Source organism: Balaenoptera acutorostrata, chromosome 14 (genome assembly GCF_949987535.1).
Source record: "Balaenoptera acutorostrata chromosome 14, mBalAcu1.1, whole genome shotgun sequence".
Taxonomy (NCBI): Eukaryota; Metazoa; Chordata; class Mammalia; order Artiodactyla; family Balaenopteridae; genus Balaenoptera; species Balaenoptera acutorostrata.
The window spans coordinates 45363103-45377457 of NC_080077.1; the positions used below are offsets into that span (position 1 = coordinate 45363103).

General features: G+C 43.5%; 1 protein-coding gene across 3 annotated transcripts in view; it reads right to left on the minus strand.

Annotated features, from left to right (window-relative positions):
• Nucleotides 1–12634, minus strand: part of NT5DC1 (5'-nucleotidase domain containing 1) — a 124809-nt gene extending 112175 nt beyond the window's left edge. For all 3 annotated transcript variants that reach the window (XM_057527503.1, XM_057527502.1, XM_057527504.1), the window contains exons 1-4: nt 12385–12634; nt 6664–6755; nt 5172–5243; nt 2898–3004 (exon numbers count right to left, since the gene is read on the minus strand). In XM_057527503.1, coding sequence (XP_057383486.1) covers nt 2898–3004; nt 5172–5243; nt 6664–6755; nt 12385–12477 — 364 coding nt within the window. In that variant the 5' untranslated portion in view covers nt 12478–12634. The remainder of the gene's footprint in view (nt 1–2897; nt 3005–5171; nt 5244–6663; nt 6756–12384) is intronic.
• Nucleotides 12635–14355: the final 1721 nt, after the last annotated feature.

The following is a 14355-nucleotide window of genomic DNA, read 5'->3' on the forward strand; positions in this document are numbered from 1 at the left end:
GTTAACAGTGCCAGGCTGCTCTCAATGCCTCTCCCAACATCGAACTCAGAGACTGTGCTCATGAAAGCTTTGGCCCTCCACCTCCTTACAGGGCAGACAGCTCACTGGGAATGAGGCGATTACTGAGTTTAGTTCAAGAGAACAAGCCTCTGAATCAAGATTGAGTCCTATAATCATTAAGCTTTACCCACAGAAAAACTGTTCAACCAAAACCCACTGCCAACACCTCAGCCTTGCAAATCTGTGTACTCTTAGTGATGATGGAACAAAGGCATATGAATGACTGAGGGGAAGAGAACAATTCACGATAGTGTAAGTCCCCACTTCTCCTGCAGACAAGTGATATCATCTCCATTTAAAGATAAAGAAAGGGATGCTAAGAATGGCTTAGTAATTGACCAGATCACTTTATCCAGCAAGTAACAGAGTTACTATGATCCAGGACTGTCTGGCTCCAAGCCCCTTGTGATTTCCACTAGACCAAGCTGTTTCTGCATAGTCTACCAGTATGGGAAGAAAAAGATCAAAAGGACTTGCTCTCTTGGAAATTGGCTGGTAAGAAAAACCATACTCATGCCAAGGCAACCACGTGAAAAGTGCTTATCAAATAACTTGTCAATAAAATGTCTGTGTCCATCAATGCTTCAAACTCCCTAAGTGTACTGGTAGGGATTTGTACTTTACAACTCTCTACTTAACTCTGAACACGAATATACTCATTGTAGAAGGAAGCAGCCCATAAAGAATCAATTAGAGTTCCTGAAAATAAAGGCCTTATTTGGCAATATTTTAAACCCACATATCCGTAGAGCAACTATATTTCTAAAAACTTACCCTGGATATATTTACAAAAGTGCAAAATATACATGTATGAAAATGTCACTGCAGGCTTGTTTGTAATGGTCAAACACCACTCACAACATAAATGTCCAATGTGAGGACACTGATGAAATAAATCATGATATAGGCACTGGATGGCAGAGCATGCCTGTATTGAAAAGAATGAAGTACATCTGTGTTTGTGCTATTGTGACGGAATCTCCAAGATGTAAATGAAAAAAAGCAAGGTACAGAAAAAGTATGATCCTTTTTGTATACTTAAAAAAATAAGCTTCGGGGAAAGGGGATTGTGGGGGACAGGGGTTGGAAACAATTACTCTTCATTTTATTTCTTTCTATAATATTTACATTTCCTGATCATATGCTCCCATTATTTTTTTTTAGTGTAAACAAAGTTTAACTGGAATCACAGGCCATTTTTTCCTTCTTTTATGTCTCTACATTAAAAAAAAATGTGTTATGTTTCAAAGGCATTAGCTTTCTCTTACTATTTTGCAGAAACAGTAGGCTTCTATTATGTGTCACAGCCCCATCCCTGGGCACCTGGAGTGGAAACACTTCCCTAACCAGCCCAATTAGGAGTAAATAAACTCCAAGACCATCCTCTGAGCGAGCACTCCTGGGTAAATTACGCACCACAAGGAAGCTTTGGATTCTAGGAGGCAGTGCGCTCTAGCGGGCAGAGCAGTGATAGCGGGCAGAGCAGTGGGTAAACAGGCATTTCGTGTTGGGTGAATGCTTTCTTTTGTAGCTGGGAAATAATTTACTTCTTTAAAATACTCCCGATTTCTGAATGGATGTCAGAATAAAACACTTAGCTGGGTGCCTACCTTTTCTGGGAGAAGGGAAGAGTTTATAGTTAACCCATGAACAATGGGGGGAGGGGAGGTTCGTGGCTCTGACCTCCACGCCGTCCAAAATCTGAGTATAATTTATAGTTAGCCCTCCTTACCCGCAATTCCGCACCCACGGATTCAATGAACTGTGGATCGTGTAGCACTACAGTATTTACTATGGAAAAAAAATCCGTGTATAAGTGGATCTGAGCAATTCAAACCCGTGTTGTTCACGTGTATTTACAACTGCCTACATCTGGACAGACAACAGGCATTCCCTATCACTTGAGTAAAAAGGAAATCCATCCATTTAACTTCCTAGCTATTCTGAATTGAGATGTGTGAAAGCATTCTATACCTAACCCCAAGGTGAAACATCAGTTTTTCCTATCAACTTATTTTATCAAGATAACGCACATTTCCTGACATTTTCATCTCACTACAAAAAAACAAAAAAAACAAAAAAACCCCCAAGAGATAGCAAATGTAACAAAAACACAACAGTAATAAGGAAAAACTCCAACTGTTTTCTGGTTACTACATTTTCTAAATGAAAATAGGTGCATTTCAAAACTGTAGTGTAGGAGAAAATGGCAAAAAAAAAAATTAGAACAAATGAAAAACTAACAATCAGGACTTTTAATAAGGTTCATCTGTTTATAATAATGTTTTAATGACTCTTTACTAATTTATGCACATCTGTGTTTATAAATAATTTTTGAAAAATCTTTTGTTTACTCATGGTGAAGCTCTTTAAAGAGAGTTGGAAAAATGTGTAAAATCACTTGAAATAAAGGGGAAAAAAAAACAAAGGCAGAAGGTACTAGAAATGGCAGTAAAGAAAAGAATTCTAGAAAACAGGAGAGATGAGTAATGTGGGGAGAAGTGGGGGACAGAGAAACAAAAGTAAGGATTGTGCATGTAACAAATTGATAAAAATACAGAATAAGGAGTGTATTATTCCTTGCTCTTTACTCCAGAACAAGTGCAAGTAGAAAGGTGAATCAACAGAACGTTAAGTAAAACAGAACCAACTGCCAAAGAGAAAATCAGACACGTGGGAAAAAAATACATCCTATTCCTATGAAACCATAGCAGGTCCTTTGTGGGTCCCGCCCAGCAGGGTGCAAGGAGGGTCTTCTTTGTGTCCTGACGTCACAGGCTCAGGGTCCAAAACAACAGGGGAGGGAATGGCAGTGCTACCCCACACATGACCCATACCTGACCGGCAGGCCATTCCCGAGTCTGGCATGAAGTGCTTCCACTCCTTCCTGCCGTACTCCTCCGCCAGCACCTCTGGAGCCAGCATCTTTGTGCCGTGGCTTGCCCTGGTTTGGGGAGATGAGGCACGTGACTCATCAGTGGTTCTCCTGAACACCCCCTCCTGCAGCCTTGTTATTGTTAATTCACCCTAATACTATGAAAGGTTTTTTTACAAAAAAGGTTTTCAACTGGATGACTTCCCCATTTAGGATCCTATAAGGCATTTCTCTTGACAGCTCTTATTCTTCTCCATTTCACCCATCAACCAGCAAAGTGGTTGCAGCTCACTCTGAGGTCAACGCTGTGGTAGTTGCCCTGGACCAATACTAGAAACCACAATTTCTCTGGGAGAAATATGACGACTTCTTGCCTGAGAAGTTGTCAATTAACTATGCAGATAAGATTAGCCTGACTGGAACAATGAGGAAACAAGGGCAGGGACTGGGTGGGAAGCTGGTCCGGCAGCAGGAGAGAAAGGGCAGCAGTCAGAGCACGAGCTGCGTCAGGCCTGCAGGAGCCGGGAGGCGCCTGGCACCTAGGGCCGGCGGCTGTGAGCACAGGGGACTTACGAAGATGAAGACGGGGTAGTAACATGCCACTCAAGGACACCACATAGCTAAAAACACAATGGCAAACAGCAAGACGAATGTGGCAAAACTTGGAACAGGAAGACAAGAAAGTAGCTATTTTTTGTACTCGAAATACTGCTTTTGCATCCGTTGGGCTTGGTTAAGAGAATCTTACCCTGTAGAGAAACAGTTGATATTTTATGTTGTTTACTTTGAGAAATTATAATGCTAGGGAGTATTATTAGTCTTCTCTTGGTGTTGTATTGTTGTGGCAAAGCAAAATGAAGGAAAAGGAAATGAAATAAGAAGGGCAAATGGAGGAAAATCATAATCGGGATCCTATTTATAAAGAGGTTAATATGTACATAAAAGCTATATGTAAGGGTGGAAGAACCTTGAGCAAGAAATACGATCAGAAAAGGAATCTACTATATTGTTTGAAAGCAGGCATCAAGGACATAACCTTGTAAATTCAGGAGAAGCTGCAGGTTGGCCAGAACTTGAATGGAGACGGTCAGACCTTGGGAAAAGGGTGTTGGAAGTGGGGACCAACAACAGACAGACATAACACTAAAAGAAAGAAGCGAAACCGTGGAATGTTTTCTATTCTTTTAACCGTGATTGAAGACAGCCAACTATACTGTAAGAATCTGAAAGTGGCATTTAAGGTCATGGTCAAAGCTGCACTGTGTGTGTGTGGTGTACACACACAAATCAATACACACACCCTATCTCTAGTTGCCTGAGAAAAAACATGCAAATGAATTATAAAATAATCAGAAGTGGAACCGCACCTGGCTGGCTGGCCTACACCTTAGGGGACGGTCTGGGGTAGAGTGTGAGTCTGAACTGTGCAAAAAGAATGATGTACCCAAAGGGAGAGTATGTACAAGGGGTAACCTGTGCTGAGCATCCTCTTCGTGAACTCTGACCATGTCAGCATAAATAGTAAATCGTACAGCTGCACGGCCACGTTAACTTGCCTGTACTGTCAGTACTGGGGGAAAAATAGATGCTCACTCCTTGGTACCCTCTGTAAGACTAAGGGCAGGGATGGCAGCTGCTTCTCAACTGCTCGCCCTACTCAAAGTGTTGGACTCACCCTAAGAGGAGGGAAGGAAAGGGAGTCAGCACTAAGTTTGGGAGGGGGGAGATACTTATGAAGGTTGGAACAATCTAGAAACACTTCCAGAAGGAGCTGAGACACACCATGAGCCCTGCATGATGGGGGTGAATTTAGAGAAATGGCGGAAGAAAGAGCAGTGTGCCTAGACCACCAATCCCCACCCAACATCCATTCTCTCCTTCCTTAATAAAGACAGCTTCAATTTTACTCCAGGTTAGCACAATATAATTCCCAGGCTCTTTTGCAGTATGGGTGGTCAAAGAGATAAAGCAAGTTATTAACATTCTACTGTATTTCCTGAAAATATTTCTGATGAGATAATTTTAAAGAATTAGACCTTTCAATCTAATGCTTCCAGATTTATATTTAAATGGCTCAAACGATTCACACAAAGACATGCAGGCACACAGATAATCTGCCATCTGATTGACTAAAGTAATAATCTTCTTTAACCCATACCTTAACTATCAAATGCTATACGGTAATAAAATGTCCCGGAAAGAGTAAAGTTTTGACTTCACAACTAAGTTTTATTACCTGAGCACGGTGCCATTATCTGCAAGTTTAATGAAGTTCCCGTCTTCCAGATCCAATGCCAAGCCCTTGCAACTGAAACAGAAAATTCTGATTACCAGTCACTTCACGTAGTTACCTAACCCAAGAAGTAAAAATTTATATTTTCCAAAAATCACAATGCTAAAAAAGGACTCTCCCACCCAAGTGAATGATATGTTAATCAAACAAGTAAGACTATCAATTCTAAAATTAAATATCATCCTCAGAGCAAGTACATAAGGAGAACTGTTATGTGGGCAAACCAAGGACGGCATACTCAGTGTCTAAAATCTTTGAGCTTTTAAAAAGAGGAATAAAAATACTCACAGAGAACTAAAAATGAACACCATTGTATGCCTCTGTTAAAATGTACAAATGCTTTCCATTAAATAAAACACACACACAAACACACATTTGTATTCTACAAGTTAAGATCTTAGCCAGAATCTTTTCTGTACTCTTTAGAATCTGCCTCAATTTAGGTCGGGTTATAAGAACTAGCCCTCTGGACTAGGCGTATTATTGAAAACCACTAAAACAAAGTCAAATACTAAGTTTTAGGTTCTTCACTGTAAAAGACTTATGGGATTTGGGAAGAAAAATGGGTACAGATTCATTATCGTGAGTAATAAAAGCAAGAAGGTAAAACGGCCACCAAATACCAAGAGAATTATAAAGAAAACGACAGGGTACTTTAGAAGCATTATTTAGTTTGGTCCACAGTAAAATTTCCAGAGTCGGCGGTTTCATACAGTAAAATATTTCTGTTTCTTCATTTGCTAAAAGGGATAAATCAAAAAGGACTAACCAAACATTGGAAGAATGTATAACAGATGAACTCTGTTGTTCTAGAATTATTTCTGTATGTATTTTTCATGTGTTTCAGGACTACTATTATTTTTCAACCGAACAATTTAAAGTGGTTTAATAGGACTTTTGTTTGTTTTATTGTTTAAATGAGGAAGAAGGACAAAGGAAGCCTTGCAAAGTTGAGACTCCTAAGCCAGGAAGGGAGTAAGCAGTCAGAGTCTCAGGCATAGGGGTATCTACCCAATTACAGAAAAACAAATGTCCCAATTCAGACACTTATTCAAAATATGATGATTTCCTCTTTTCTTACAGTTCTGTATTTGAAGGGCAATAAAAGAAAATTTTTTAATAAAAGATGTAAATTTTAGACAGTTCTTAATAACCTCTCAAACTCTTAATAACGACAGACTTTAAACCATGTAAAAATACTCAAATTAGTCACGTATGCTCTTAGCTTGTTTTCATACTTAATTAAACAAGTCAACTTAAAAGTAGAAAGGACTTTAATTCATCAAACATAAAACTTTTTAGTACATAAGGCATTTTGTCCTTTGACTCAATTTCACATTTCACTTTCTGCTTCCATAGAAGAGGAAGCATTAAAATTTTATCCACAATAATTAAAAATCAGAGGGAATGTGCTGACCTTAAAAAAGCTGCTTACCAGAAATCCCAATCCTCTGGAGTCACAGTGAGCAATTCCTTGTCATACCCTTTCTCCTTGACCAGGAACTGAGCAAAGCTATTATAAATGAGCTGTTAATAAAAAGAAGGAAAAAAGACAGATTAAATGTAAAATTCACTATTCATTCTTAGCTTCACAGACCTGAAAACCTAATGGAATCAGTCATGAGACAGGTGGGAGGGAATCTGTAGTATCTGTAATTGTGAAGCTCTGCAGGTTAACACTCCGTCCCAAGCAATTTACCCACTCCTGAGAACCCCAGGTAGCTGCTGTGTCTTTTTTATACCATCAGTGTACAATTATACCACCAAGGACAATTATTAATCTTACTCCCAAAGCCTAATGGGTTGGAGATCATTAAGACTTGACGAAGCTTTGTAAACTGATTTAACAGATTGCCAGAGGATAAACATAATGACCACTCTATCATCACATCCATCCTCCATCCACCCTTGCTAGAAAGGCCCCATGGCGGCTGATGATGCTAATGCATATACTGGGCCCCACAAAACGGAGGCCGCCCCACTGGCCCAGCTCTGGTCACAAATCTAAACCTAAGACAGTGTGTGCTTACAGAAAACCCCTGTCAAGGAGACCTAACATACACCAATCACAATCCTCCACATCAGCTTTAGCTCGCTTACCTCACCCTAGAAAACAGGACCTGCAGTGCCTATCAGGAAATCCCCGACCTCCTAGCCAATCATGCCTTATTTCTGTGGTGCCTCTTCTATCACTCTATAAAACACGGTCTTGCCCAAAATCTCTGGGGAAGAGTGCTCCACTGCTTGTGGGGCACTGCACTCTCCCAATCTGTGGATTATCTTCTCCAAAGGAAGGACAACAAACTCATTACTACCTTGTTTTAGTTTTGTCATCTGACACAGGGGAGTCTCAAAGAGAAATACACATAGGGACCAGGCAGGTACTCTAAAGAAGGAATCATGGTGTTTCCATTAGACAAAGTGAGTATCTTTTTTCCCCACCATAAGAAAAGCTAAGGAAACAGGAAGAAGGAAGCCTCTGGAAGCAAGCACAAAGATAAATGCTCTGCTGATGGCTGACAGATCTTTTCATTCTCAACAACAACAAAATGCCGGGTTTTTTGAGACGGAGGAGTGTCCAAGGAGACACACTGAGCAACCCCATCCTTCTTCTGGAGATGTTAACCCATGACAGGTTTTGATAGCACTGGAATGGCACAAGGGGGAAGCGAGAATAGATACAGCAAGAGGAGGAAGAGGAGGAGAAGGCCTCCCTGGGGAGGCGATGTACACACTGACACCTGCGAGATGCAGCAGTCAGCTGGGTGAGTCCAGCGGGGAGAGGGCAATCCAAGTCCAGGGGGCACGCAGCTGAAGTTGGGGATTGGGGTTTCGAGTGTTAGGAGATGAGCGTGGAGAAAGCAAAGGCTCCTTGTCAAACAGCTGTCCTCTGCCGTAAAGTTAATGAAAATGGCTACACATGTACCCCCATACAATGCAATGTGACCCTGATCCAGGTCAGTTGTCCACAGAGCTACATTAAGTCAACACTATGTATCCACAGTTCTCAACCCTGGTGGTAGTCAGAACCACAGATGATGGTTCTTAAAGCCACCCAGAAATTCCAAGCCTACAGGATAGGGTCGGGCCCCGACAAAATTCCTGAAACCCCGAGATGGCTGAAAATCATTGACTTCTACGTTACATGAATTTTCATTCAAACATAAAAGGTACAGAGTCACTCTGAGGTACAAAGTACTATGGACAACAAAAAATACACATCATGATCCTGCCTGCAAGGAACCAGTGCCCTGGGATTAAGAGATGTAAATCCCATGTTAATGAAAATCCTCAGATGCTTAGAGCAGTGCATGGCATACAAGTAAATTCAATTTAAGTATTGCTATTATTATCAGTTGGGCGCTGGTTAAAAAAAAAAAGGTCCTGACTTGTAGCATTTGCTCATTTCCATGGTATAGTTACCCCCACCATGGCCAGTTTCAAGCTACCAATGGTTACTGCACACCATCAGACTTGCCTCTGGTCAAAGTATTTATTCAACCTTGGACAACTGGAGGGTCTCATCCCTTGGCAATACTGATTAACGTATGGGCATGGGATTCCAATGAGGTCAGATTCCTTCCCAAGAGAAAGGGCCCTTTCTAGTAGGGATGCCAACAGAGGCCTCCAGAGCTGTGTTCCTTACCTCTCCAAGGAGATGGTTCTGTAATAGGAGAGAATGGGGTCAGTGTGTAAAGAGGAGCAGAGAACAGAGGTGCTGAGAAAAGCAGGGAATCTGTGCCTTTGAAAGCCCTCTTCTAGTCCCAAGGCCTTGGTCCTTGAAGCTCTTCCTCAAATTATGCTGAGTCACCACAGAAGCCGTCATGGCACAGGGCCTCCACCACCCCCGCCCCCTTGCTCTCCCAGCCTTAACTGCCACTTACTTTCTCAACAGCCTCACCTGACTACTAATCACACACAATCCACAGCGGGTGCAAACTGGTGCCCTGTGGGTCCTACGCAGATCACAAATTATATTTGGTTCCCACTGAAGGCTGCCAGATAAAATATGAAACACCCAGCTCAATTTGATTTGCGGCTAAACAACAAATAATTTTATAGTATGAGCTTATCCCATGAAATATCTGGAACACCCATATACTAAAAATGTTTTTTTTATTTGAAATTCAAATTGAACCGGGTGTCCTGTATATTTTCTTTGCTACATCTGGCAACCCTATAATCCTGCTGTGTTTGAAAATGAGCTGGCGTTTAAAGATTGAAAGACTTCTCATACAAGCTTAGATTTCTAATTTGTCTTGAGAGAATCAGATCTGACAAGACTGAGCCTCTACGCCCCACGGCAAATGCTGGCAGGAGCTGAGCACAGCTGCGCCTGACGAGGGGGCGTGCGCGCACTCTCCCAGCCGCACGTTTAAGTTAACTGCCTGGGTCCAGACGCTCCTGAGTCAGCAACTCCAGGACAGCACCAGGTGTCATCATTTCTACAATGTTTTTCCCGAGCCCCTCCGGCGAGGCGACGCACCCAGTTTCACGTTTGCACGACACTCTGCACTTCACTAAATGCCTATGACACAGATATGAGAGGCACGCGCAGTGATCCATGATGCAGCGCCACTGCCATCTCCGGCATCTTCTCCTGCAACGCCCCACCTTCTGCTTGACACCCAGCAGATCCAGGCGCTGTTTCGCACCTTTAGGTCCTTGCCCTGGCCGTATTTCCTCTGCCGGAAATGCTCCTCTCTGCTTCCTGACCTGCTACTTGTAACTCCTGTGCTGGGACCCAAGCCTCACTCACTCCAAAGACTCTCCTCTGGGATTTGCAGCACACATAAAGCCTGGTGGGAGGTAGCAGAGACCTGCCAGCTGGACCACCTTGCTGGGTGACCCTGGATAAGCTATTTATCCTTTCTGTGACTCAGCGTCCTCATCTCTAAATGATGATAATAACATCTAACATGGTTGTAAGGATCAAACCAGTTTATACAGCAGAATGCTTATTAGAATAGTGGCTGTTAGTGCTATTTTCAGTTACTAAAATACCTATTATTTATGCAATTGTTCCACAATTATTTATTGAATCCCGTACGTGCACGTAGTCAGCTTGGCACACAGAACACACAATAAACTGTCACAGATACTGATGTCAAGGGGTCATGGCTCTAGGATCTAGGGAAAGATTCCAACAAGTAAACAGGAAAATTTAATGCAGTGTGTAAGTACTGTGAGAAATTAAGGTTTTTATGGAAAACTGAAGATGGAATAGGGACAGAAAGGTAAACTTTAGGGGGCCGGGCTACTTAAGATGAGACCTGCCAGCTGAGGAGTTGGTGTGATGAAGGGAGGAGGGCCCCAGGCACAGGTAACAAACAGCCAGCAGCAAGGACCAGGCAATGCGGCCCTCAGCACGGGGGACCAGAACTAACCTTTCAACATCTTTACCCATTACAAGGCCACCTGAAGACCTGTGTTATCTCTGTATCCCTAACTCTATTATGGTGCTCAGCACATTGTTGGTACTTAATAAAAGATTTCTGAACCAAACAGGATACAAAATGCACTAGGTTAATGTTTTCAACCTTTAAATATCACTTATATTCGAGGCTTATAGTAAAGAAATCTTGTCTTTTAAGGATCCTGTATTCTGAAATTTTATGCTCACACATGCACAAAATTGGCTCTAATGACAATGGTTTTAACAATATTTCCTCCAAATGAAGGTGACTAGGGAGGAAATGCAAGAAAATGTTAATCAGGAAAAGATTTGAAAGGCAAAGGGAAGGAAAATATGAGTCAAAGACCTAGAGGAACCAGTGGCCAAGGATCGAGACGTCTCCTCAACTCTCAACATGACTAAGGAAACACCTGTACAGCAGGAAAGCAGGAAAGTATAATAGAAGGAACAGTACACTTCTTGTTTTCCACCATCTGTACATAGAGAACATGAGTAATTCAGACACTGTTTTGACCTTTGAGGGGTACCTGAACTGCTGATTGGAGCACTGACCTCACCATACTGAGGAGCAGCCCTGGCTGATGCCTGCACCAGCGGCCAGGAGCTCTATTCGTAAGTGGTCAGGCTGGGGAATGATATGGGTGGTGACTATAAAAGCAAACACTTGTATGTGTCCAACACAGCTCTAAGCATTACACATCCTTTACCCTTTTAATCCTTTCAACAACCTTTCCAGGCAAATCCAATTATTAGCCCCATTTTACAGATAGGGAAACTGAGAATAGACACGGGTTAAGTAACTTGCCCGAGGTCATAGAGCTAGGAACAGAGGAGCTGGTGCCCTCTGTCTGCAGTCTGGCTGCAGAGTCCTCGCTTTGACTACCATAACCAGCTTATTTCGCTTGAATACTTACATATTTGACTAAAAAAAAAAAAAAAAGTTAATTTTTCAAAATTACTTTCCTTGTGAAACCAAAGGAATGGGGGAGGGAGAACAATTCACTTCAGGGTACGGGTGTGGAATCATACACACCCCACTTCCCCCTCCCTCCCTAAGTGCAGTGAGGACCCAGGTTGTTGTCAGGATTAGACCTTACTCAAGGTGCATGGAGCACGCAACAGGTGAGCAAAATTTATTTCCTTCTCTTGGCAAAAGGCAAAATTAGGGCTAACATGTTAATGGCTTTTCGGTTAGTCTTCCAATACACCACACAATTTCTCCTGGACTGCTGTGTTTAAAAACTGACAGGCGGTCTCATGGACGTGCAAAAGAAAAACGCAGCCAAAGAAAATACAAGTCGTTAACCAGGTGGCTGTATCGGCGCTCTGCTGGTGGCCAGAACGATTTACTGAGAAGTTCCAAAGCCGGGGATATGCAAAGGACACCCCGAGTTCCCCTAGCCCCGCCCTTCCTCTGCCCCAGGAACCGTTTCCCTAGCCCAATCTTGCACAACTTGTCCCTCCTTCGCCCCTTTTCTTCCCTACCCATCTCTCAAACTTGGCTAAGGGCTGGGCTAAATAAGCCGGTACCCACAGCACGGGCGGGGATGGGGGGGGATGCACACTTCCTTCCGCCCCGCCTCGCCGTGGGAGGCCGAGTTCTGCGCTAAGGCGCGGCGGCTGCAGGGCCCCGCCGACGCTCGCCGCCGACGCTCGCCGCCGCCTAAGCCGGGAGGAAACTCGAGCCTCAGCCGCCATGGAGGCTGCACGCCGTGCGCCCCGGCAGCCCGCGCCACTCACCCGGGCGCTCTCAGGCAGGTTGTAGCGACACAGAGTGTGGTCCAGGTCGAAGCCGACCACGTCGCAGGCGGCCAGGGAGAAGTGCTGAGCCATAGTTGCGCGCGGAGCACCAGCGAGCCCCTAGACCCCGAGAGGCGGCGAAGAGCGCGCGTGCAGAACGCTGCAGGACTACAGGGCAGGACGCGGCGGGGCGGGGCGGGGCTGCGGCCGCCCCCTGGACGCCGCACCGCTGCCCCTCGCGCTTCCCGCGCCCGCCAGCCCCGCCCCCGGCCGCGCTTCTGCCCGCCCCTCGCGGCCGACCTTCCCCGCGCCCCGCCTGGCCGGTTCCCCGCCTGGCTTTCCGCTGACACTCCCAGGTCGGCTCCTGCCTCACTGTCACCACCCTGACCCCCGCCCCGAAGTCCCGAAGGCGGGATGTGACCAGGAGCGGAGCCGCTGCTGCAGGAATTGGAGGCGGCACTAAGCCCCTGTTGGCGCATAGCCTTCGCCGCAGAATTAACCGGGCCTCCCCGTGGTTTTCAAGGCGCCAGGGAAACCAAGCGAATGTCAAGGTACACCTGACCCTTTACTCTTGTGTGCGAACTAATGTAAGATTATGGAGAAAATTTTATCCACTAATATTCCCCTGACCCAATTAGCCTATACTTTGGAAGGTTTTTTTTGCCCATGAGATCTCTAACTATGGATTCAATCAAAAACTTTATATTCTTTAGTAAATTCCTAAGTGTATTTGTAAGTAGAATGGGAGACCTTTCAACATTTCACCCCCTGGAGCGCGTTAGAAAATAAATTTATTAGAAATCGTGAAGGACCATTTTGCAAAATGACAATGATTAAGGAAACCAATACTGGTTGTTATTTGATTATCCTATTTTTTATTGTAATGCATTTTTTCTATGAAAGGATATTAGAAACTTCATAGAACATACTACAGAAGAGAGAACTTTATGCAAACAGAAGGGTTTAAAGTTTATAGAACACAATAATTTGAGTGACAGCGTTCTCAATTCTCTCAAGGACTGTTTATAGCTAGTATCATTTTAGATGGATGAAGGGCTAGGACTTTGAGACCTTTAAAATAATTTAAAAGAGAAAATACAAATTATTTAAAAGAGAAAATACAAGTCATTTACAAGAGAAAAATACAAACATTGACGTTAAAAAGAGAAAATATAAATGTATTATCTTTGTACTGCTTCTGTTTTAAATTTAAAGGAACACTTTACCCAATAGAAAAAAATCAATAGTCATGACATAATGAAAATATAATTGGTTGAGAATTACATTTAACCCTTACAAATATTAACACTTGTGGGGCTAATAGACCAACCAAGGAATTGATTTAGTACAATAAATAGTTCAATCTAGGAGGACACTTATTATACCTAGTGGACCCATTTGAATAAATTGATAACTTGTTCCATTATGACTTGTAAAAGCCCCAAACAAATCTCTCTGGAAGAAGAACAGGAAAGAATCCTCAAGAAGATTGAGTGGGGACTTCCCTGATGGCCCAGTGGTTAAGAATCCACCTGCCAATGCAGGGGACACGGGTTCGATCCCTAGTCTGGGAAGATCCCATGTGCCACAGAGCAGCTAAGCCCACTCACCACAACTACTGAAGCCCGGGCGCCACAACTACTGAAGCCCCGGTGCCCTAGAGCCCATGCTCCACAACAAGAGAAGCCACTGCAATGAGAAACCCCCTCACCGCAACGAAAAGTAGCCCCTGCTCGCCACAACTAGAGAAAGCCCACACGCAGCAACGAAGACCCAACGGAACCAAAAAAAAAAATAATAAGATTGAGCTGTTCACTGATTAGAGCCCAACAACCATGTCTTTCATGTCTGTGAATCAAAAAAGACAAAAGCTGGATTGTATCATAGCTTGTACCTATTTCCCTTTTGTGAGTATATTGGCCATAGAACTGACCTTAGCATTCCTCTTTGGCCCCTGCAGTAGAGTGCCTG